The sequence below is a fragment of the Poromitra crassiceps genome (assembly GCF_964638095.1).
Source record: "Poromitra crassiceps genome assembly, chromosome: 10".
Lineage (NCBI taxonomy): Eukaryota > Metazoa > Chordata > Actinopteri > Beryciformes > Melamphaidae > Poromitra > Poromitra crassiceps.
In genome coordinates this window covers 33091439-33116438 of record NC_139631.1, presented here as the reverse complement: position 1 = coordinate 33116438, position 25000 = coordinate 33091439, and the positions used below count along the sequence as shown (strand labels likewise).

At 43.4% G+C, this 25000-nt stretch overlaps 2 protein-coding genes across 2 annotated transcripts in view; one reads left to right on the top strand and one right to left on the bottom strand.

Annotated features, from left to right (window-relative positions):
• The window catches only part of scarf2 (scavenger receptor class F, member 2), a gene marked incomplete at its 5' end in the record, with an annotated part of 27658 nt that extends 19352 nt beyond the window's left edge, over positions 1-8306 (bottom strand). The window contains 5 exons of the mRNA XM_083644191.1: positions 471-689; positions 1528-2047; positions 2270-2371; positions 4679-4737; positions 8197-8306. Coding sequence (XP_083500317.1) covers positions 471-689; positions 1528-2047; positions 2270-2371; positions 4679-4737; positions 8197-8306 — 1010 coding nt within the window. The remainder of the gene's footprint in view (positions 1-470; positions 690-1527; positions 2048-2269; positions 2372-4678; positions 4738-8196) is intronic.
• Positions 8307-10182: 1876 nt separating this feature from the next.
• prodhb (proline dehydrogenase (oxidase) 1b) overlaps positions 10183-25000 on the top strand; it is a gene marked incomplete at both ends in the record, with an annotated part of 17909 nt that continues 3091 nt past the window's right edge. Inside the window, 11 exons of the mRNA XM_083644898.1 lie at positions 10183-10521; positions 11997-12205; positions 17536-17570; positions 17663-17812; positions 18273-18337; positions 18441-18557; positions 18862-18935; positions 20139-20220; positions 21264-21356; positions 22066-22212; positions 23433-23608. Of these exons, the coding sequence (XP_083501024.1) occupies positions 10183-10521; positions 11997-12205; positions 17536-17570; positions 17663-17812; positions 18273-18337; positions 18441-18557; positions 18862-18935; positions 20139-20220; positions 21264-21356; positions 22066-22212; positions 23433-23608 (1487 nt within the window). The remainder of the gene's footprint in view (positions 10522-11996; positions 12206-17535; positions 17571-17662; positions 17813-18272; positions 18338-18440; positions 18558-18861; positions 18936-20138; positions 20221-21263; positions 21357-22065; positions 22213-23432; positions 23609-25000) is intronic.

The window sequence follows — 25000 nt, the reverse complement described above, 5'->3', positions numbered from 1 at the left end:
ACAATTTCACAAACTCTCCACTGACGTTGATTGTTATTTTCACTTTGTAATGGTGTTTTTAAAATGGCTTGCATTCTATCAAAATCAGAATCATCTTTTATTGCCACAGTAGATCACATATGTGGAATTTTACCTAGTATAAGTATGCAGCGTAGCGGTCACAAAATCAAAGACAAAAGAAAGACAAAATCACAAAAAAAATCTAAAGTGCAGTGCAAATATATAATGCAACTTACACTCAGAAAAGGGAGGTTTGGTGCCTATTGTCGAGCTGGCTGTGCTCAGGGAATATGGGGGGTGGTGGTGGTGGTGGGGGTTGAGTGCTTAGTAGTGTTCAATGCCATTGCTAGAAAGATTTGTGGCTCGGAAATAAACATAATTCTGCGCAGTCAGACTTAGTGGTCACTTCTATGTATTACATTGTATTGTGGTCGTATAAGCCTATTCCCTATATGTGCGTGTTTTCTTACCTGTCCCCGATCCAGCCGGGGTTGCAGTGAGAGCACTTGCCGTGGATGGGGTCGCAGTGGTGACCGTCTTTACAGGTGGGACACACCTCCTGGCAGCTTTCGCCAAAGAAGCCCTTGGAGCAGAGCTGATCGCACCGCGTCCCGTTCCAGCCTCTGTCGCAGGTCACGCAGCGTCCCTCTGTCACCTTGCAGGGCTGCTGGCCCTTGCAGTGTCCACACCTATAGCGTCCGCCAGGGAAGATTGAGTCTTGTTTCATTTGAAATTGGCAATCTCATTTGTATGTTTTGAAAGCAAGAATCTGAAACATAAACCGAAACGCCAGTATTTTCACATTTCAGTGATTTTCAGCTCTGATTTGTTGTTTGCTCATATCATCACGTGTAATCCATATCACCACCAGTTTTTCTTGTCATTTTTTACCACTTTAAAATTGTTTAAATAAAGGTAAAAAAAAATAGATGCCAGTGTGCAGAATTTACTGAGTTTGAGTATGATGAAGATTTTTCACCAACATTGTCCTTGATTCATGGACCAACGATTACCCACAGCTCTAAAACACCTTGTTTAGAAGTATAGAAATGCATTTTGTAGACCTCTCTCTCTTAAGCAATTAATTTGCAGCCTCTGCAATTTGGAAATTGCAGAAGCTTCAATGAATTATTCAGCTCTATCACATAGCGAGAGAAGGAGATAAGCATGTTCTAAGCATGTTTTTCTTTGCTCTCCGGCAACTCGATCATGAGAACAGTGCCGTCCACGGAAGGTAAAGCACTTAACCTGAATTGCTTTAACATGTTGGCTGATGATTGTGGGATAACGCAAAGACCCATTCCCAAATCTCACTTTAATATCGCTCCACTGAGTAACGTGTTCACATATTTAAAGGGTTATCAGCTGCAGCATACATCAAATCTTATTTCCTATCAAAACCACAAAACCACATCGTAATACGGATCGGACAAGGCAACTGGACCGCATTAGGCATCTGTAAAACTGCATGTTTCCGGCCCTTTTGAAACGGTACATTTGCTCTCCGCTGAGGTTTTTTTCTCACACCTGTTCCTGCAGTTTTGTCCATAGAACCCGGCAGGACACGGTTCCCTGCAGAACTTCCCGCGGTAGCCCGGTGTGCAGGTACACGAGCCGTCCGCTGGGTTGCACTTGCCGTGGATGCACTGACAGTAGCGTTCGCACCGCTGGCCCCACAGCCTCTCCCGGCACTGGCAGCGTCCCTGGTACTGGTCGCACGGCGAGTTGTTACAGTTGCATTGGATCCCACAGTTGCGCCCCATATAGCCGGGGCTGCAGAGGCACCGGCCCGTCATGGTGTCGCACAGCGAGTTGAGGCTGCAGTAGCAGTTGTTGTTGCACTGGGGTCCCCAGACGCCAGGGTGGCACGTGCATTTGCCCGTGTCCTGGTCACATTTGCCCTTTTGGCATAAGCAGGCATTTTCGCAGTTCGGTCCCCAGCGGTTGTGGTTGCAGGTACAATCGCCTGTCAGGTCGTCACACTGGCCGTTGGGGTAACATGTACACTTCCCCTTGCAGTCAGGACCCCAGAACTGGGCCGGGCACTCTGTAAAAAAGACAGTGCTGTAATCAACAAACACAAATGTCTCACATCTCCTAAAACACCCCTAGTGCAGAACATTTCAGTTTACCTCTTGTTTTAGAAAAGGAGCTTTGACAATTTTAACAAGATAAGTGCTATTTACTTGACCTTTAAACACAATAGGCGAAAGGCAAACATTATAAAAGGTTAGAAGTGACAGAAAAAAGAAACAAAAAAATCCCTTACTGGTATCACAGCTAGCTCCAAAATATCCATGGCGACAGCGACATTCATTGGGCCTGACACACACCTCGTTTTCCTTGCAGGTAAAGTTGCCTTCACAGAGAGCTGGGGTGAACAAGGACATGCTACATTAATTAACTGGCTCACATATTAGGCAAGAGACAGTATACTGTATGACATGTAGTAGCACTCTGTAGAGACAGTATAGACCAGACCTGCACATCCAAAGCGTCAAGGCCGCGCCCCTTTTTGGGGGATAGAAAGAATGAATAGCGTTGTTGTGATGGTATTTTTGCCGTGTTTTTAGCTAGCATAGACAAAATACCAATTCATTCATTTCGGGTTCAAGTGTTTTTTTGGTTTGATAAACATGTCTACTAATTATTTTGCGACTTTGCCCGAACCTGAACGGTCGAGATATATGAATAAATTAAGGTTGACTGGTCTGTCGTCATGTCCGTTCAGCCTGAGTCGAAGAGGATTTCCGCATTCCGCCAAAAAGGGGCGCGGTGCAGTGCGATGACGCGGTGCAGTTCTGGTCTATATGACATGTAGCGCTATGTAGAGACAGTATGACATGTAGTAGCGCTCTGTAGAGACAGTATGACATGTAGCGCTCTGTAGAGACAGTATATGACATGTAGCGCTCTGTAGAGACAGTATATGACATGTAGCGCTCTGTAGAGACAGTATATGACATGTAGCACTCTGTAGAGACAGTATATGACGTGTAGCGCTCTGTAGAGACAGTATATGACATGTAGCGCTCTGTAGAGACAGTATATGACATGTAGCGCTCTGTAGAGACAGTATATGACATGTAGAGCTCTATAGAGACAGTATATGACATGTAGCACTCTATAGAGACAGTATATGACATGTAGCACTCTATAGAGACAGTATATGACATGTAGCACTCTGTAGAGACAGTATATGACGTGTAGCGCTCTGTAGAGACAGTATATGACATGTAGCACTCTATAGAGACAGTATATGACATGTAGAGCTCTGTAGAGACAGTATATGACATGTAGAGCTCTATAGAGACAGTATATGACATGTAGAGCTCTGTAGAGACAGTATATGACATGTAGCGCTCTGTAGAGACAGTATATGACATGTAGCACTCTGTAGAGACAGTATATGACATGTAGTAGTGCTCTGTAGAGACAGTATATGACATGTAGCACTCTGTAGAGACAGTATATGACATGTAGCACTCTGTAGAGACAGTATATGACCAGTATATGACATGTAGCGCTCTGTAGAGACAGTATATGAAATGTAGCGCTCTGGAGAGACAGTATATGACATGTAGCGCTCTGTAGAGACAGTATATGACATGTAGCACTCTATAGAGACAGTATATGACATGTAGCAGTATGTAGAGATAGTATATGAAATGTAGCACTCTGTAGAGACAGTATATGACATGTAGCACTCTGTAGAGACAGTATATGACATGTAGCGCTCTGTAGAGACAGTATATGACATGTAGCGCTCTGTAGAGACAGTATATGACATGTAGCACTCTATAGAGACAGTATATGACATGTAGCACTCTATAGAGATAGTATATGAAATGTAGCGCTCTGTAGAGACAGTATATGATGTGTAGCACTCTATAGAGACAGTATATGAAATGTAGCGCTCTATAGAGACAGTATATGACATGTAGCGCTCTGTAGAGACAGTATATGACATGTAGCGCTCTGTAGAGATAGTATATGAAATGTAGCGCTCTGTAGAGACAGTATATGACGTGTAGCACTCTATAGAGACAGTATATGACATGTAGCACTCTATAGAGACCATATATGACATGTAGCGCTCTGTAGAGACAGTATATGACATGTAGCGCTCTCTAAAGACAGTATATGACATGTAATGCTCTGTAGAGACAGTATATGACGTGTAGCGCTCTGTAGAGACAGTATATGACATGTAGAAGTGCTCTGTAGAGACAGTATATGACATGTAGCGCTCTGTAGAGACAGTATATAACATGTAGTAGTGCTCTGTAGAGACAGTATATAACATGTAGCGCTCTGTAGAGACAGTATATGACATGTAGTAGTGCTCTGTAGAGACTGTATATGACATGTAGAAGTGCTCTGTAGAGACAGTATATGACATGTAGCGCTCTGTAGAGACAGTATATGACATGTAGTAGTGCTCTGTAGAGACAGTATATGACATGTAGTAGTGCTCTGTAGAGACAGTATATGACATGTAGCGCTCTGTAGAGACAGTATATGACATGTAGTAGTGCTCTGTAGAGACAGTATATGACATGTAGTAGTGCTCTGTAGAGACAGTATATGACATGTAGCGCTCTGTAGAGACAGTATATGACATGTAGCGCTCTGTAGAGACAGTATATGACATGTAGCGCTCTGTAGGGATACACACCTGTCAGGCATTCGTCCCCTAGCTGCCCCCATCCAGTGCAGCACACAAATCCTGGTGACCTGGAAGAGAAGTTGTGTGTGTGAAAATAAAAACGAGTCAGTTAGGAAAGAGGATAGCGCAGCTGGCTAACAGGCTAACAACACATACAGTAAAACAAACAGATAGCAAAGCTAAACACACCGTACACACCACCAGACCAACTCAAGAGATGCTTCTAGTACTCTCGTTGATGTGGCTGATGCCGATTGCTCCAGAAGTATGTGGGGCATTGTTAGTACATATGCTTAGCACATGCGTGTATAATGACATGAATATGGGTCATTCACATGCACTAAACACATGCACTCAAAGCCCCCTTAACCCCCTAACCTCGCCCGGTTTGGCAGCATCCAAGAGTTAAGAGAGCGGGCGGCCTTTTGAAATGTGAACCGGCCGGGGAGATGATGCCTGCCTGGCTGAGCAGCAGGCACATGCAGACAGTTGTTTGGGGGTGTGTGATTAGCTGGTGAAACCTATAGCGCTCTAGAGGAGGAGGAGGAGGAGGAGTGAGTATTCAGAGAGGAGGTTTTTGCAGCCAAGTTTTAAGTCTGTCAGGAAAGGACGGATGTGTCTCCTCTTCCTCCCACGCCGGTGACCTCTGGCGGGGCCCCGCAACACGTTCGCTTCCCCCCCCCCAAAGTGTTTGAAGATGGCAGTCCGCCTTCAGTCAATGAGCAGCGAGCAACACACCGTTTTTTATCCTGCCAAACCAGGCGCGTGGTGGAGATCACGCTCCCTAACCTCGGAATGCTTTTTGGCTGAAGACTTGTTATGAAAGGGAGAGGATTCCAATATATTTACCACAATATATTTACAAAGGGGAGAGGATTTCAATATGTTTTGACCACAATATATTCACATTCGCGATGGGACGATATGCTTATGTCACGATGCGATTCCATGTGGGTTCAAGGTTCAATACAAACATGATATGATGTCATAAATATGACAGTTAAAAGACCACAGAGTCTGACGATGCGTAATTATGTTGATTTCTGAGCCACACAATGTGTGCAGCAATGGCATTGGCTTGCCAGAGTGTAAACAATTTTAAAATGTCATCGCAAAATGTAATTAATAGAATTTGGACGGAGAGCTTGTGAAATTGTGATGGCTAAAGCCGTCTCATTTGTGATGACTACAGCAGAATAAAATTAATTTAATTACAGTTAATATTAAGATTATTTCTTCTGCCCCGCGCGATATGTATTGTCGCTTTTTTATATTGTGATATACTGAATTTCTATATATCACACCATCCCCAATTTAAAGTGCCACAGACACATCTGCTGCTCCTAATCTTGACAGACTCCAGTCAACGTGTATAGAGTTGACCCTGCTTGACCTTTTAACACGCAGCCAATCCACGTCAGCGCCGGGGAAGAAAGATTGTATTCTTGCAGTGGCCGGTGGTTCATTCAAAAACACATTTCTCTGCATCAACGCTGAACACATCACATTGGATAACAACTTCTCACTTTCCCAGACAGGCCTTATGGCACGCTGGATTGTGATAAACAATGAGTGTCGAAGACCTTGACATAGCAAGAGTTTGTCAGCTCCCCTTGATTCAGTGGTTGATTTGGTAACGTGAGGACACAAATAGGAAAGGCTGACTAGTGATGTTAAATGCAGAACTACTTCCTTCAATTCATCATATGAATCAAGTCTAAAAAAAGATCTAACATAATGGTAAAAAAACAAAACAAGAAGAAGAAAAAAAGCGAGTGGTGAGTGGAAAGCTTGCTGCAATGATCCATGAATATTGAAGAGGGCAAAGTGTCAAACCTGCAGTGGAGGATAGTTTATCACAATGAAAGCTTCACAAAGCGCTACGTAGAGGTTATAAATCTATATAGGCTGGTAAATGATGGCAACATCGGCATTGCAATGAAACAAAGTCGCTGGATCGTATGGGAGGAGAGCACAACTTGAGCTCGGAAGAGCAGCTCTCGATTGCTTTACGTTTCAGTCTGACTGCACTGAAAAATGTGCCTCTTTAGTCTTAAAATCAACTATTTGTACTTTTTGCTCCAGGAACTCTCCGGCTTTTAACCACACAACAAATTCCCCTGGTTTTAGTCTGTTCCTCCGCAGTGTGTCAGTGAGGTCGACTGGACTACGGTCCAAGAAACATGAGATACTTTCACATGTAATGAGCGCATGATTTCTATCATAAATCTGTCATAGCGTGTCGGCCTAATGCGCAGAAAGACTTACAACAGAACCAGTGGTTTTGGTCCGCCGCCAATTCCACAATTGTGTGTTAGCCTATACTCCAACAGCCTGGGACACCTCAGTCAGCGATTGCGCACACAAAGGTTTGTCTTTGACCACTGCTAACCAAAGAGCCAAAGGCTGTAATCTGTATGTGGTCATCAAGAAAGGCGTTTTGGAAGTAAACTGCTTGGAAGACTGGATTTGACTCCTGGAATACATTTTTGTTTCAGGTTTTTCCCGCCACCTATTTGAGCTTAAGTAACTACCGTACTGCAAAACAAAAATATGGATGCTGCTGTCACAGTGTGTTAAAAGCCAGTCTCTCCTCCTATTAAGTGTCAGTGCAGCAGCTCCACAAATTGAGGTGTTCATGGATTATAATCTGTGACTTCTGCTATAAAGTGAATCATCGATTTAAGGCAAAAACAGTCCAGTATGATGATTCTATATTCTATATGATTCTGACACGCAGATGCTATGTCTCTAGCATCACAACATCCCATTGGTTTCCCCAAAACTCCCCTACTCATGTTTAAGTGCACTATGAACTGTAATGCCTACTGTAGTATGTGGTTGGGGTTATCAGCAGATGCCACGAGTGCCTTGCAGGTAAATGACAGCGCCCCCTACAGAGCAATGTAAACACAGCGAGCTCCAGATGCACACATCTGGATGGCTGCTTTCTTCAATGGACTCCTCCTACTGAGTGGACTAGTTATTATGAAGAAAAAGAAAGCTTTCAAAGTAGAACAGCCTAATGCATGGGGTGAAACAGTGCTGCTAAGGCTTTTTGACGTGAAACTGAGTCAAAATAAATACTCTGAGAGCAAAATCCATGCTTTAAATCAGTTGTGACTCTGTTAGAGCTGCTCATTATTCTGCAAAAAAGAAAAGTAAATGCCCACATAGCTAGTTATTGTGTCTCACATTCACATTTAATCTGATCCTTTTCTGTAAACGGGTGAAAACATTGTGCCAGTGGGGTGAGATAATCACACTTATTCCAATCCAGTTTCACTTTGCCTATTTTAAACATTATTCATTTTGAAACGAGGATGAATCAGTCGCATGCTTTCAAGGAAATTAAACTTAATTTGCATTGGAAACGAGTGAAATTGCCCAACTCCACTGACAGACTTTTTCATTTGTATTAAGATGCGTTTAATAAGTGTCAATACTAGATTAAATGACTTGATACAAGTGTTGTTTTTGCAGTGTATAATGCTGTATGCGCTGTATGCTGGATGCGCAGTGCTTACCCTGGTACTTTGCACACATTCCTGCCTTTAGGATTGAGTTCTTGGCTGAAACTGGAGCAAACAAATAGACAAACCAGCGCAACAACAGCAACAGAGTTCTTCAATTCCATCGTACAAACAGCAGCATCCTTCTAGACGCCTTTTTTGATCCGCATGTCTCCTCTCCAAAAGTTCTCACTGTGCTTCGACCGCTTCGGGTTGTTTCACGCACATAATCCAAGAATACCGTTAGTATTTGTTGATAATTGTACTGGCTTTACAAATAAATATTTAATCGTTATCCAAAAAAAGAGTAGAAAGAAAAGCTACCATCTATACGCCATCGACGAACGCAACAGCTGAAAAAAGTGTAGCAATCCCAAGAGCACGGCTCCAAGAAGAAGAAAAGTTATAAAACCAACTAAAACTTGCAAATCAGGGTCTTCACGATGGATGTCTTTCCGTCAGTGCGCCGTTAATCCCCATGAAAAGCTTTTAAAGAAAAACGCCATGATGCAAAGCTGATGGGTCCAGACATTCCATAATGAAATAAAAACAACTTATTCGCCACAAATGTCCTCGCTGCGCATGGGAGGCGTGTGGGTTAATGAAAACCTTTGGGGAGAAAAGTGAAAGCAAATTATTTTCCCCTTTCCTTTGTAGGTTCTCACAGGAGAGTTTAATCCGTAACTTTTGTCCTCTGTTGCGCTCTCAGGAGTGGCAGGAGGGAGAAATTCCTGATTTGTTACTCTATCATTGGCTTTGTGCGCCATCCGTGCGCCACCAACTTTGTACAGGCCTGAGTCGAGTGCAACAGGGGTCTGTTTTAATGGCCTTGGTAAAAAAAAAAGAAAAAGAAAAGAAAAAAGGCTACCATAACAAGTCATTTAATTTGCCACATCAAACAAATACGTGACGTGACGTATAGGCTTAGAATAAAATGCATTTCCATTTTTATCTAATGAAATCATCATCATCATCATCATCATCATCATCATCATCATCATCACCATCACCATCATCATCATCATATCATCCATATCACCACCAGCTGCACAAGTACCATCATTGCAATTCAACATTGACATTCCTAAATTTATTTTGCAATAGGCTAAGTATTAATTTTTTAACAAACTTTTTTAAGATGAAAATTTTGAATAATTTCACCAAATGTGGGGGTTTGTAAAGTGATGGTCGGCATTGTGTGTGTGGGTGTTAGGAGGACAACACACACCCAAGGACCTTCATGCGGGACAATGGCGCCCCCATCTGTTAACACGACTGAACTTGCGCTGGCACAGGTCTGAATCGTCTGAATAGCTACATTCATTGGCACACCTTTCACAGACACATGCAAAACTGATAACAGTTGTGGAATAAACCCTAGAGAGAATTAGCGTGACTTTACAGTGTGCTTAATTGGTCACAGCAGGTTCATGGCGGTGACACCCAGGGCAAATGGCATGCACATTGCGCAGTCTTGCGCCTGTGTTAGTCAAAATGTTTTCTCACAGCAGAATATCTAAAATAATCTATACAGCGGAGCTAAAATGGGTAATCGAAGAGTGGTTTATTATTATTATTATTATTATTGTTGTTGTTGTTGTTGTTGTTGTTGTTGTTGTTGTTGTTGTTGTTGTTGTTGTTGTTATTTTTTATGGGGAGTGAGATGAGACAGGGTCACCAAATCGGTGTAACGGAAATCTGAGAGTGCTTGTTGCTGTCAGAAATGGTGAAATATTCTTTCCCCACAAGAAGCAATTCGGTCACACCCTGCTATGGTCACACCACCACTGACCACACACTTCGCTGTTCGACAGTAAACAAAAGATTTGCGTCACGGAGCTGTCCACCAACCAAACGATGCTAATTTGACTCAACTTTGGGCAGTGCGCCTGGCTCTTGTTTACATACAGTCATACGCACGCACGCACCAGCTAGTCCAGCCGTGTGGATACTAGTGTGTAACTTCAGCCAACCTCCGGTATCTAGCCTAGCTCCAGGCTCATGTTTTCTATCAAAGCCGTGCCAGCCCTGTCTCGGGCAGGCGCGGACATTCCTTTTAAACGGTTAAACGTACTTTGCAGCAGCCGGAGACTCCACTCGTCCTCCTCGACCTCTGCCAGCTCGGCCGAGCCCCGGGCCCGGGCGGAGCGGGACCCGGGCGATGCCCTCGGTGCGTCGGCGGCGCGGGCGGAGGAGTCGGCCCGGGAGAGAGGAGAGATCTTCGTAGACTTTGAGCAGACCCAGGAGGCTTACAAGAGCAAAGACTCACTAGAGCTGCTGAGGAGTTTGGTGGTGTTCAAACTCTGCTCCTATGACTTCCTGGTGGAGAAGAATAAAGAGGTAAACTGTACGTTAGCTAACGGTGCAGCCAAATAGGCTATTGTTTATTTCCTGGTACTTTCACGGGCTGTTAAACATGATGGCTTCACAATAATTATACATTAGGCGAAAGTGGACCAAGCAGTTGAAAACATGCACTGAAAATGATAAACAGGCGGGGAAAAGGTCCAGCTCAAGTAACGAGACAGGTGTCAGATGACCAGCCTCCATCACTGTACTACGCACTATGTTACGCAATACTTCATACTGATAATCCTGCAAACGCTAGCCATGAATGGGCCCTATAGTGTCAGAGCTTTTATTCATAATAAGATGTAGGCTACATTAGGCCAATGACCCCTAAACTGACCCAAATAAGACCACGGACCCCCATTTGAAGATGTTTTGCTTTTATAGATGTTTTATTACAGAAAGTGTATGAGCAAAATACTCCATACATAATTCTGTCATTGTGTTACTTATGGCTGTAATTATAGTGAAAATACATTTTGCTGGTGACCCCTGGGGGTCCCCAGACCCCACTTTGAGAACCGCTGCGTTAGGCGTGTAACTTGGGGCACTTCTAAGTTGTTTTCAAGGTGAACTCTTTTTATAACCTGACTCAGGGCCTATATAATGTATGTATTCCAGTCTGAACCTGATAACTGTTCCCGCAGCAAAATGTGCACCTCTCACACCCTCTCTCACATTACAACCACCTGTTCTATTTCAGGTATGTCCCTCTGACAGAGCAGCATGGCTGCCCCCCCCCCCCCCCGCCTCCCATGTGTGAGAGTGTTATCTTCACACACTGATACCGTGCTGCTGCCTTGTTTGTACAGTATTGTAATGCACAGCATAATTGGACAGGCAACACGCCACACTTTTCATTCATTCATGAAGGACACGATGATGCACTGGTGCTCAATGACCTTGGTGTGAGAGCGCTGCGGTTTTTCTCTCACTTCCTCCTTCCACTTCTCAACACTTCCTACAATCAACAAAATCAAAGTCTATATAGTTGTGAAAATATGTAGCTACACCAAATTAATCATCACTCTGGCCTTGGGTGGTGCTGTAAAGTCCCCCCCCCCCTTTTGTGTGTGTGTGTGTGTGTGTGTGTGTGTGTGTGTGTGTGTGTGTGTGTGTGTGTGTGTGTGTGTGTGTGTGTGTCAGTCTCTGAGTCACTTTACATCGACCAACCCAAAGGAAAGACACAGTTTGGATTCGTTCAAATTACTTTCAATTAGTATTCAATTATCATCACACCTTTAAACACCCTGCTTCAATTACCGTATATGCTTAATTTATTGAGTTTAAGGTTTTCGGCTTACCCAGCATCTCCATTAGAGTCAGAACCTGTTTATCTGTTCACCTGCATCAACACTCACAATCCAAAGAGGTTGAGAGAACAAGAGATGTTAGTCCAGGCACAATAATCTACCTGTCAAAAAAAGGAGCTTTGATTGTACCGTACTCCTCTCTGTTCCCTTCAGATAATGGATCTAGGTAAGAAGGTCCTGGGCCAGAGGGCCTTTGAGCAGGCGATGAAGATGACGTTTTACGGCCAGTTTGTGGCCGGGGAGGACCACAAGGCCATCCGGCCGCTGCTGCAGAAGAACCAGGCGTTCGGCGTGGGCGCGGTGCTGGACTACAGCGTGGAGGAGGACATCAGCCAGGAGGAGGCGGAGCAGAAAGAGATGGAGTAAGACCATAATATGAAAATGTGATGTGATGTTATTACACTTACGGTTGCTTATCGATCTAACATAACTGCTAGGAGGGGTGTTCTTACTTTACTTTTCTTGATTCATATCATAGCACTTTTGTGCTTGTATAGACGGTTTTAACTTGACAACAAAAACATTCTAAATTGAACCCCCGCTCACTTCCTGTTGCAGTGTTTGCTATGGACATAAAAGCAAAAAAAAACATTCAAGTGCAGGACTGACCATTCCGTGAAAACCGTCTATACAGCTGAGCAGCGAAAACAAAAGTAACGGTGTTGAGTGAATATTTCTGCAGTTTGCCGAATGCTGAGAAAAAGGAAGTGCTGTGGGGTTGCGCTCTGGTGAAAACCGTCAATCCACCTTATTTTTGGCGGCCATTTTGCCTTACGTTAACTATGGGTTCTATTTCCGGTGTAACCAATTTAGATAACCCCCCAGCCCCCGACAAAAAAAACGTCTATGAGGATTTTACCCTTTTACAGCAGAGCCATTCTGCTCTACAGCCGTGTCGTTCGGGTGCTGGGATAACGTAATGCATTGTGGGTAGTCGGCTATTAACTGTGGCTAATGTTAGCGGCTAGCTAGCTATGTTACATGGCAGTAAAACGCCACCAAATTGATTTAACTTTTAACCATTTCGAGTAACACACATTTCGAGTTTCCATACGGACCTCCAGCGTTGGTTAGTTGTTTATAACGTGACTATATTTATAACTTTTATAACGGACTCCAGCTTCCGGTTTATAATTCGGGTCTGCAGCCAGAGTATAACAAAGGAAATGGCAAGCGGCAACAATGAGTCACGTTAAACCGGACCTTGTACCCACGATTCTTTTTTACAGTGGGGCATTCAAAAATAAGGTGGATAGATCGCTAAACTACACATATCTGGCTTCTGATCCTATCCTACCCATGCTTGAGGAATGTTCACTTATTTTATTGTTGCACTTATTGGACAGAAAATCAAGTTCTTGAAAGTACTTGGATTTATAAAGAGGTCCTTAAAAGTGATTGAATACCGGAATCTCTGATTTTGAGCCTCGTGCGTCATCTCAAAATTGCCGGGCCAAGCTTGATACACGTTCTTCCTATCTACAATATCACTGTCCGCGTAGGCTACAAGCAGAAATGCTGAAGATTTCAAGATTGCTTTGAGGTTAATGATTCATTCTGATGTGGAAACTGGGGTGGAAAGTGGAAACAAATTAGCATGAGATGGCTTACGAGACTGGTATGTGAATATCTCTGTGAATTATTGACCTGTAATTTTGAAATAATGTGTCCTTGAAAAGTGCTTGAAATCTATCATTACAAAAGAGTGGCAACCCCGATTGGATGTAGCTCTCGATAATATCCGCTAAATGCTGCTAAAGTTGTGGTACACCATGCAGTTCAGTGGATATTACATACTGTATAATGAGAGATTCCTCCAAAATTACAGTTACAAAGACTTACATGTTTTTGAGTCTATATTGTCGCATTGCATTTTGCAAGAAGAAAGATGCATTTTGGGCAGATATTAAGAACTTCTGTTTAACTTCAGAGGAGTAGTGGGTTATTTGTTTTGAGAAAATTAGTCAATCAGTTATACCAGTATCAGAATGAACCATAACCTATCTTAGACCTTTTCCTCGTCCCTATTCTCTTCGCTGGTCTTTGTAAATTGACACCCAGCCGGAGTACAGTCGGTGCCATGCAGAGTGATTTCCTCTTGTTTGATGCCAAAAATAGATTTCATTTCACAACCAGGAAGTGGGCGGCTAACTCCAAAGTGATTGGTTTGCTGCGTCAAGGCCCATCTTCCCTGATTGGCTGGCTGGGGAAGGAACTATCACTCCTCCTGAGGAATCCTGTCACATGAGTAACACGAGGCAGGGCTCATCTGATCCGTTTGCTGATGGGAAGTTAGATGATAGATGAGAGGAAAATCCTTACGCAAGCAGAGTCTCTATGGACAGCGGCCATGTTACTTCACCTCATCCACACATGATGAGCAAATTAGGATCTGGTCCGAGTTAAAGTCCCCTTTAGAGATGATAGTTCACCTCACGCACAACTGGCCGGCATTCTTTTATGTCACTCACACACACTGGCTCTAGTTTAATATAGAGAGGCAAAGTGACCGCCTACTTCCTGCTTCAGCACTGTACCAGAGATTTTCATCCGCCATTTATTTTCCCATACACATTTCGTAAAATGCGTATAAAAATAGTTTTACTGGTTCAACCCAAACGGTACAGATATATTTAGAAACAGGAGAGATCGCATAAAATTTCACTGGGACCAAAACGTTAAAAAAAATGCGGGTTTAAAGAAAATATTTTTTCAATGTTGTTGTTTTTTGTTTTGGTCCGAGTGAAATGTTCTATCTATGGTCTCTCCCGATTACAGCGTTAGCTGAACCGTTTGGTTCAACGAAGTACAACTATTTTATAAGCATTTTACGAAAAGTCTATGGGAAAATAAATGGCGGATGAAAATCTCTGGTACAGTGCTGAAGCAGGAAGTGACGTTCCACTTTGCCTCTCTATTCATAGTATTCCCATGATGTCACAAGCATTTTCCTACCAATATGGCGCTACAATACACACAGCTCATTGGCTGTTTGTGTCACTTGATTGTAATCACCTGTTAATTGATTTCAATCACCTGTTATTTTCCTACCAAGATGGCCGTGTGGTGATGTAACAGAATACTATCAATAGGTCACATGTGCTGAAATGTTGTTAGGTGGTATCAGTCATTGTTGACTCTGAGTGAGATAGCTGACCTCAGCGTCACCTTTTAATCAATATATATAAATTCCTAATCATCAGATTGCCTCCTACATACACAACATGTATTTTGGCACTATTAGATCTGTGTTTTTGGTTATTTTTGAACAGGTGTACCATTGGCCTCCATTCTATGGCGATACTTACTAACTTCACGACTGTAGCTCACTGTATACTGCGCGGACAGTGAGCGTAAAGGCATGGTGTACCTAGGTTATGTGGGAGGGGATATGGCAAGTGAGCGAAACTCCCGAAAAAGTGGCGTATCCATTTAATAGAGGTCACATGTGCTGAAATGACAAGGCTGTTGTTAGGTGTTATATTTCAGTATCAGTCATTGTTGACTCTGAGTGATATAGCTGACTGTAATGTCACCTTGTGTCGGACAGAACATGCTGTATTACTATTTATCTTCTTATTACACTTATACGATGATAAACCTCCCAGGCCATTTGGTATGATTTTTTTTTTTTACCTTTTTTAGTTTACCTCCGTAATAGAGCCCGACCGATATATCGGTCCACCGATATTATCGATATTACGATTATATTATTATGTTGGCCGTATTTTTTTTATCTTGTATTTTTTAAGTTATAGACAGCATGTTGGGTATATTTGATCTTTTTTCTTAACTCAAGTTATATTTTATGTTTGTTCTATTTGGGTTTTTGTATTTCTAGTTATTTATAATATTTATTATTAAATTCCCAGTGAAGTTTACTGTTTCATTGCATTGATGTCATTTTGGACAATAAAGTTTATTGATAAACTGTAAAATATCCTGCTTACATTACATATCTCAAGTCATGTCAAGTCATATCTTTGTCAAATGTTTGATATTTGAGGGATCACTGCAAAAAATAGTGTAATATAATGTGTATAATATAAGAATATCGGGCGATATATCGATATTGGATTTTTTTTTACACCGTAATATCAGCATCGGCCTCAAAAATCCAGTATCGGTCGGGGCTCTACTCAGTAAACGCCTTCTTTATACCATGCCACTAGTAATATGATATCACTGCACAGCTTAGATATACTTTGTCTAAAGGGTGTCTGTTTCCAGCCATCCAGACATACATCAAACTTCAGCCTGAAAGCGTTTTGTTTGGCAAACGCAGAGCGTCAAAGCACAAGGCCGGAGCACACGCTAGGTTCAAAGCGCGTGATGGCAGACAGCAGGCTCTGACGTGATGGCAGACAGCAGGCTCTGACAGGCTCTCCACTAATCTGTCAAGATAAGAAAAACATGAGTCAGTGTCTGGCAGCAGAGAGGAGGTGGAGGGCAGCAGGGGGACGTCCTGCGCGGCCTGATGTGGAGAGCATACTAAACACACTCAGCTTTCATTCCCCAATAGGCCACCTAAGCCACAGCTGTATGCACCCAGGTTACAGTCAGGGTTTGCATGCTACTACTGTATGGATTTTTGACGGGGGGAAAACGAACATTTCTGTAATGCAGCTCCCAGCAAACTTATTTTTTCACCAGTCACCCCCGAGGCAAGGTGCAAAAGAAACAAAAGATTCAATGCAGGTTTTACAGAGTTTGTATAGAGCTGTGGTCTGGGAGGAACCTCCATCAAGCCCCAAATTGAATAAGAGTCTAACTTCGGCCTGATATGTTGTAGGGCTGCAACTAACGATTATTTTCATTATCGATTAATCTGTCGATTATTTTCTCGATTAAGTTGTTTGGTGTAGAAAATGTCAGAAAAAAATGAAATGTCGATCAGCGTTTCCCAAAGCCCAAGATGACATCCTCTAATGTCTTGTTTTGTCCACAACCCAAATATATTTAGTTTACTGTCATAGAGGAGTCAAGAAACCAGAAAATATTCACATTTAAGAAGCTGGAATCAGAGAATTTTGACTTAAAAAAAAATACTCAAAACGATTATCAAAATAGTTGTCGATTATTTTTCTGTCGATCAACTAATCGATTAATCGTTGCAGCTCTAATACAGTATGTTGATTAACCCTAGTTACAGTCAGGTAACCTCAATGAAAGTGCCCACCAAATGGCATTTCATATTTAGGGGGATCGGTACATGAAGAGGGCACGCCCTCCTGCCTCTGGCTCCACTGTTCTTCTGACCCCTCCTAGCATCCCCATGTCCAGCATGCTTAGTGTTTAGTCATCTGTTCGGGTACATGCGCTCCCTGGTGTCCTGTGACGAGGGGGGGAAGAGGTCCAGTGTACTTGTGACACTACAACTGCCCTCTGCAGAAGGTCAGCAGGCTGACAGTGTGACTCAGCTCAGCTTATTCTGGGGTCAGCGAGGGGTCAGCACCATGACAGGCCTCGGCCAGCCATTGCCTCAGCGCTTCACGGAAAGGGAGCCAGTTTTCCAAATGGAAGTCTATTCACCGTATTCTTTGCCCATACAAGAAAAAGTGGGCGTGGTGAATAAGGTGAATAATGACACCAGATGTTCGCTGTCATTCTGATGCAACTCAAAACTGTCACGTTGCCCAAATCCATGTGCAAATTGACTCATCTGTCCTTTTTGTTATTCCTTTTCATTTAGCTCGTGCGTATCCGCCGCAGAGAAAGAGAATATAGGTGAGTTGCCTTGTTTTGCTGTCATTTGTGCACAGAGCACATGATGTAATTACGAGTAATATAGGGACGCACATTTGTTTGGATCCCCACAGGCCCGGACCACAGAGAGAAGAAGTACAAAGCGCACAAGCGGTTCGGGGACCGTCGCGGGGGAGTGACCGGAGCCCGCACGTATTTCTACGCCGACGAGGCCAAGTGTGACCAGCATATGGAAACCTTCCTCAAGTGCATCAAAGCGTCTGGTGAGCCGGGAGGACGTCTTTGGCTTTCGGCACTTTACGCTCAGCTAGTCGATACTGACGCATGTGATTGTTTATAATGGTATTTTCCAGCAAATGCTGCAGGCTGCTAACCTGACATTGCCACATGGGGGCGGTATTGTTAGCAGGCTGCCACCCTGGCGCAGAACAGCTTTACTGCTTTGCAGTTGATCTGTTACTGATAAGCTGATAAACTCTAACATGTCAGAAAACACACAAAGCATTACCTGTAATCGCTGTCTTTGTCTTACAGTTGAGTACTGTAGGACTCAAATTATATTATGGCATGTGATCCCTCTACCTATGCATGCTGTGGTCCATTTCTATAACCCATCCTTTTTGTTATTACACGCAGCACCCTATGCGCCTTTCATAAGCATGCATTTACTCCCATCTGGCTTCACACTATTGATTTTAATACTAAGTATGTCTTGACGCCTAGGTGGGAGTACAATGGACGGCTTTTCTGCCATCAAGATGACGGCTCTGGGACGACCTCAGTTCCTGGTAGGCACATGGGGTCATTAAAGGGTCAGTGGTGGAGTTTTGGTCGGGGTGGACTATCATGTTTGCCCTTCTCTCTCTCTCTCTCTCTCTCTCTCTCGAAAAGCTCCAGTTCTCAGAGGTCCTGGTGAAGTGGAGGCGCTTGTTCACCTTCCTGGCAGCCCAGCAGGGGAAAGATGACATGGATGCCTTAGAGCAGAGGCTGGAGTTACAGCAGCTGCAGGTGTGTGGTTTCTCCTCCTCCTCTGCTGCAGGTGTGTGGTTTCTCCTCCTCTGCTGCAGGTGTGTGGTTTCTCCTCCTCTGCTGCAGGTGTGTGGTTTCTCCTCCTCTGCTGCAGGTGTGTGGTTTCTCCTCCTCTGCCGTTTGTTTGTTGACGGTGTTTGATTATCGCAAGGACACTAGCTCGTCTTGCACTCGCGTGATCTCTACGCCCTGTTACAGTTCATGTCATCATCAGCCGTCTGTTCACTTGATGTGACACGTGAGGATAATGAGCATGATGCTGTGTGCATCTTGATCAATCTAGGAATTCATGACCAGACTGGGTGCAAAAGGTGACTTCTATAGCTGGTTTACCGGAAGGAAACCGGAATCCTCAGGGTGAGTGAGCATGCACACTGACTTAATTAGTGTTTGTGTGTGTGTGTGTGTGTGTGTGTGTGTGTGTGTGTGTGTGTGTGTGTGTGTGTGCGTGTGTGTGTGTGTGTGTGTGTGTGTGTGTGTGTGTGTGTGTGCGTGCGTGCGTGCGTGTGTCTGTGTGTGCGTGTGCGTGTGCGTGTGCGTGTGCGTGTCTGTGTCTGTGTGTGTGCGTGTGTGTGCGCGTGCATGCGTGCGTGCCCCATTCAGTAGCAGGACTTTCAATGTATAAACCGCAAGTCTTATGCCACCTCCAGACCAATCATTTGTTTGTTTGGATTAATATTAGACCTGGACAATTAACTGAAAAATACAGAAAATTGGCTATTAACACATATAAATATAAACATGGCTATTTCACTTTATTCAAAGGAAATTAAAACAAATTATAATCATTGTCTGAAAATGGTTATGTAGTATAAATAATGTATTGCAATTCATAATATTTGACAAACAAATCACAATATGATTTTTTCCTTTGCCAGCATCATGCAGCCTTAATTGGTACTGGCGGCAGTTACATAAAGAATAAATATTAGGTATAGACAGATACTTGAAGTTTGAATGAAATGAAACCATTATTTTCGTTTAGGCCATGCTGCTAAAATTGTAATTTCCTACATGTCACTTAGTCATTGTTCACTTTATCTATGATTATTTGTTTTAAGACCAAAGTGAAAGAGATTACACAAGTATTTGCTATAGTTTCACTGCTGCATGTTGCCACATGTTACAATGATGACACAGGGGGATTAAGACTGGCAACACTTCCCACAGTTTTGGAGTAGCATCCCCTCATAGACGAACTGAGTAAGAAACCTGCAATTTTGTGAACAAAATTACTGGCTGCCATATAAACAATCGTTTTCCTCTGACTAAATTATCACAGTTGTAGGATGACAGCATCGTTGGGCAAGTTTTTTTCTCTTTTTTAATGAATGGCGCTCTTTTATCCAAATAAACAATCTTGGCACATTTCAACACAGACCATTTTATCTGTTTTCATTTTCAATCATTCAAACTTTTTAAAAACCTGGCTAGTTTTGCATAGCTGCGAAGTGGCCAAACTGTCTGCAGTGCAACTAAAAATAATTGTACTGAATACTGTTAAATTAGCCTAATTAATACTTTGTTACCACAATGCCTTGATGTCCTCTGTCCCACCAGCACCATTGACATGCTGGACTGGAACGGCCTAATAGACGACAGAACAAAGATATCGGACCTCCTGGTCGTCCCAAACGTAGAGGTCAGTAGCATGAAGCAGTGAAAGAAAGAAAGAAAGAAAGAAAGAAAGAAAAGTAATTAATTGACTGAAAATTAATACTGTTAAGAGAACATCCCAAAATCTCCAGATAAAACATCTCAGATCAAATCCAAGGCCAAAACACACTGGAAGCAAAGATTGAAATGTGTAATTAGATTTTTCTCATTTGCATTTGATGTTTACTGCAGGCAGAAGATTTGAAGTAACAGCAGCTTCTGCATTTAACCACAATGATGGGTAGCGTTACTAATATCATAACATATCATATATCAAAACATATCATAACATATCATAACATATATCATATCATATATCAAAACATCATATCATAACATACAACATATATCATATATATCAAAACATATCACATCATAACATATCATAACATATATATCATATATCAAAACATATCATAACACATCTATTTATAAAATCACATTAAAGGCCACGAGTATGCAGGTTTGTTGAAGTTATGAAATCAGCTGGTTGTTTGTTTGATTGGAATGTGAAGCATAGCACGAGGTTGACCACTGCTGAAATCAAGTATTATGTTCATAAATGACTTGCTTAGCCTGCGGTCCTTCTGCCTCAAGCCCACCTTGACCCAGGTCAGTGGACGGTGGTCACTGTAGCTTTAGAAATCACACACAAATGTGCACATTTCTGTCTTCTTTTGATGCTCCAAAACCTGTCAAGGTGGTCTGATCTGCCACTCGATGCTTTTAGCCAATTCTAAAGTGGGTTATGCCCAATTTGAGCCTGGAGCAAGGCGGCCGTGTTCCAGAGAAGAGATAACGCCACTTTCTGCTTGTCTGCTGAAAATCTAGTCAACCTCAAGCACAGTGAAAAGTGGCCCTTGGCCCTCGGTTAAGGAAGGCCTGACTTGAGTGTGTGTGTGTGTGAGTTAACCTCAAGCTATGTTGACAGCCCTAGCCTCGGGTGGGCACTGGGCCTGTAAGGAACACTATTGTGATGTTCATTCATTCATTAGCATCTGACGCTGGCTGATCTCCTTGTTTTCCCAGAGAGGTGAGCTGGAGCCTCTGCTGGAGACGTTCACTATAGAGGAGGAGAAACAGATGAAGAGGATGCTACAGCGCATGGACGTCCTAGCTAAGGTAATGATACTCTCACATCCACTACAAGAACTCTAAATGTATGCTTATATCATGTTCCTAGCTCTTCAGTGTCTCCAAACTGAACTAAATGATGTCAGATTCACTGTGCACACCACACACATCAAGTAGCAATTGTACTTGTTGTTGTCAGATCAACAAGGTGCAAGCATTCCAACAACACAATGGAAGCGCACAGAGGAACACATTTAACCATCTAACCTACATTTTTCACCAGTAAGAAATGATTAACATCATAATACTCCAAAATTAATATTGCAGAATGTATGTCATGTAATTGATTGGTTAAAGATGGATCCATTGTGATACAGTAATTCAAAAGACATGGCAAGCTGGGCTTTATTGGCTGCTATGGAAATGTTTGTGGTAGCCATGGAGCTAGTCAGTCTTTCTGGCTTGTATAAAAGCCATAATACTGTATATGAGAGGGTGTTATTATTATGATTATGGTTACGATTATGATTTGACGAGTCAACAAGTTTAACTCACCATTTAGCCACAAGCATAGCAAAGAATCTAAAGCATTATTTGGAAAAATACATTACATATTGAAAGGTTTTATGAACTCATTCCTACAGTTGATGGAACTTACATTAATCTATAATAAATATCTTCAATAAGAAACACTAGAATAAGAAACACTATTAGCTGTTGATAGCACACAAAGTGAATGGGATCTTGCGTGTCGCAGCACGCCGAGGAGAATGGCGTTCGCTTGATGGTGGACGCGGAGCAAACCTACTTCCAGCCGGCCATCAGCAGACTGACGCTGGAGATGCAGAGGATCTACAACAGAGGAAAGCCTGTCATCTTTAACACGTACCAGTGCTACCTCAAGGTCAGAAGAACCCTTCAACCCCAACACTCTGACAATCACTCTGATGATTGATACGCACAGAGAGAATGCAGAGGCAAAGCGTGGGAAGGATAATGTCAAAGAGGGATTTGAGGTCACATTTCACTCGGGAGGTTGTACACCATGTTAAGTAAATAACCTATTAGCTCTTAATAGAGTTTCTTTGTGTTGACATTTAGTGACATTTATCAAATAGAACAATGTGTGAACACCATGTAAGCAGGCTTTGTACAAATCTGATTATGATTCCAATTTTGTGGATACACACTTTTTATGCCTCCGCAGCCGGAGGCATTATGGTTTCGGGTTGTCCGCCGTCCGTCCGTCCAATGTTCGTTAACGCGATATCTCCGGAACACCTTGACGGAATTTAGTCAAATTTGGCTCAAACGTCCATTTTGACTCAAGGATGAAGTGAGTAGATTTTGGTGGTCAAAACGTCAAGGTCACTGTGACCTCACGAACGCCATTTTCAGGCTCATTAACGCGATATCTCAGTAACGCCTTGACGGAATTTCTTCACATTTGGCTCAAACGTCAAAGTCTGGACAGACACGGATGTCGACTACTCACTTGTTGGGTTAGGCATATATATATATATATATAGATATATCTGCGGTGAGGTCATTCTAGTTTAGTTTCGTATCTACAAATCTTTTTTTTCTTTTTTGATGGGTGCTCCCTCAGGGTTAGGCTTAGGGTGCTCCCTCAGGGTTAGGCTTAGGGTGCTCCCTCAGGGTTAGGCTTAGGGTGCTCCCTCAGGGCAAGGGTGCTCCCTCAGGGTGTCCTGCTGGCTTCATTGGCTGCGGCGCGTAACCAGGCAACTATGATGTCCGATGTTCAAATCCTCCTTCCTCTGTCTTCCATCTGCCGCCCACCCCTACACACACACACACACACACACACACACACACACACACACACACACACACACACACACACACACACACACACACACACACACACACACACACACACTCACTCCTCTCCTTATTTTCTCCTTATTTTCCAATAAAGCCAGCAGTGTCATAAAAGAACAATTTCAAAAGAAATATGTTGACATCGCACGGAACAAAATCTCGCGTCTTCTGCACAGCTACATAAATATGCAACATTTGGTGTCTGAACTTGGAGGATTTGATGCCAATGAACTTTGTTTCTGGCTGGCTAATGAGGGACTCATCTCCGTCGTTGCTCCACAGGAAGCCTATGACAACGTCACCATGGATGTAGAGTTGTCTCGGCGCGAGGGGTGGTGCTTTGCTGCCAAGCTGGTGCGCGGGGCCTACATGTACCAGGAGCGTGAACGGGCCGATGAGATCGGCTATGAGGACCCCATCAACCCCGACTACGAGTGCACAAATAGGATGTACCACAGGTAAGAGATAACACTGCTAACACTTTATAACCCCGACTACACGTCCACAAATAGGATGTATCAGCAGGTAAGAGATAACACTGCTAACACTGCTAACACTTTATTTGGGCTCATTTCTCACGTGCATCATACGCTTAGCGTGCTCGTACCGCTCGCACGCTTCCCCTGCTCAACAGTTGATCAAATGTGAGTGACTAGCCACGTGCCGAGCCGAGCCGCGCGCCGCGCCAAGCCTTAGTGGCCGTTCACAGTGGCCGAAGCCACGCCGAAGCCACGCAGTTTCATTTCGGCGTCCTTGTTAACAGGTGAGACCGTTCACACCAGCCGCACGCCACGCTGAAGCCGCGCTGAAGCGATCGTTCACGATTCAGTCCTATTTTCCAGGTGTGACACGTGAAGTTTGAAGCTGCCAGGCATGAATTCAATGGAAGTTGTGGGCAGGTTCAAGGCGCGCCGAGCAAGACACTGGGGAAAAGAGACCGCTCCTGGTGTGACCGGTTAAGCGTCAGTTCAGCTTGAGCCTGCCTCAAGCTTGAGTTCTGCCTATGATGTGAACAAAGGCTTATTATAGTAGAGAGATTTTAACCTTTGTTCACCCAGGGAAGACTTCTTTGTTATTTATCGGCAAGCATTCAGCCTGCTAAAGTGTCTCTGAGCAACTCATCAAATCCACAAACTTCTGACATTCCTGGAGAAGCAAAAGCGGAAAGACAATCTCTTTATGGGATTCAATTATGTTTTGCCCAAAATCAAAGTGGGCAGGCCCACCCATTTCAAGCATTTTATTTCATTCGATTTTTTGAGGCCAAATAAGCCAGGGGACTGGCTAGGATGGTAGGCCACAGCATAGGATGAGGTGGGTTCTGGCTAGGATGAGGCCACCACAGCATAGGATGAGGTGGGTTCTGGCTAGGATGAGGCCACCACAGCATAGGATGAGGTGGGATCTGGCTAGGATGAGGCCACCACAGCATAGGATGAGGTGGGATCTGGTTAGGATGGTAGGCCACAGCATAGGATGAGGTGGGTTCTGGCTAGGATGAGGCCACCACAGCATAGGATGAGGTGGGTTCTGGCTAGGATGAGGCCACCACAGCATAGGATGAGGTGGGATCTGGCTAGGATGAGGCCACCACAGCATAGGATGAGGTGGGATTCAAACTCCAGATGTGACATTAACATGCCGAGTTAGCAGGAAGCCACAGAGCAGATGTTCTCCCTGAGAGGATTTGTGCCCGTGTTCTGCTAAATACATTCATTGTTTGGGTGTATTTTTAGCGCTTGGTCGTCTAAAGATAGCCTCAGGTCGCATCATAAATCATACATGCTAATGAGAAATGTTTTGTTTTATCTGGAGCATTTCATGTAGGTGAAATTAGACAACAATGTAAG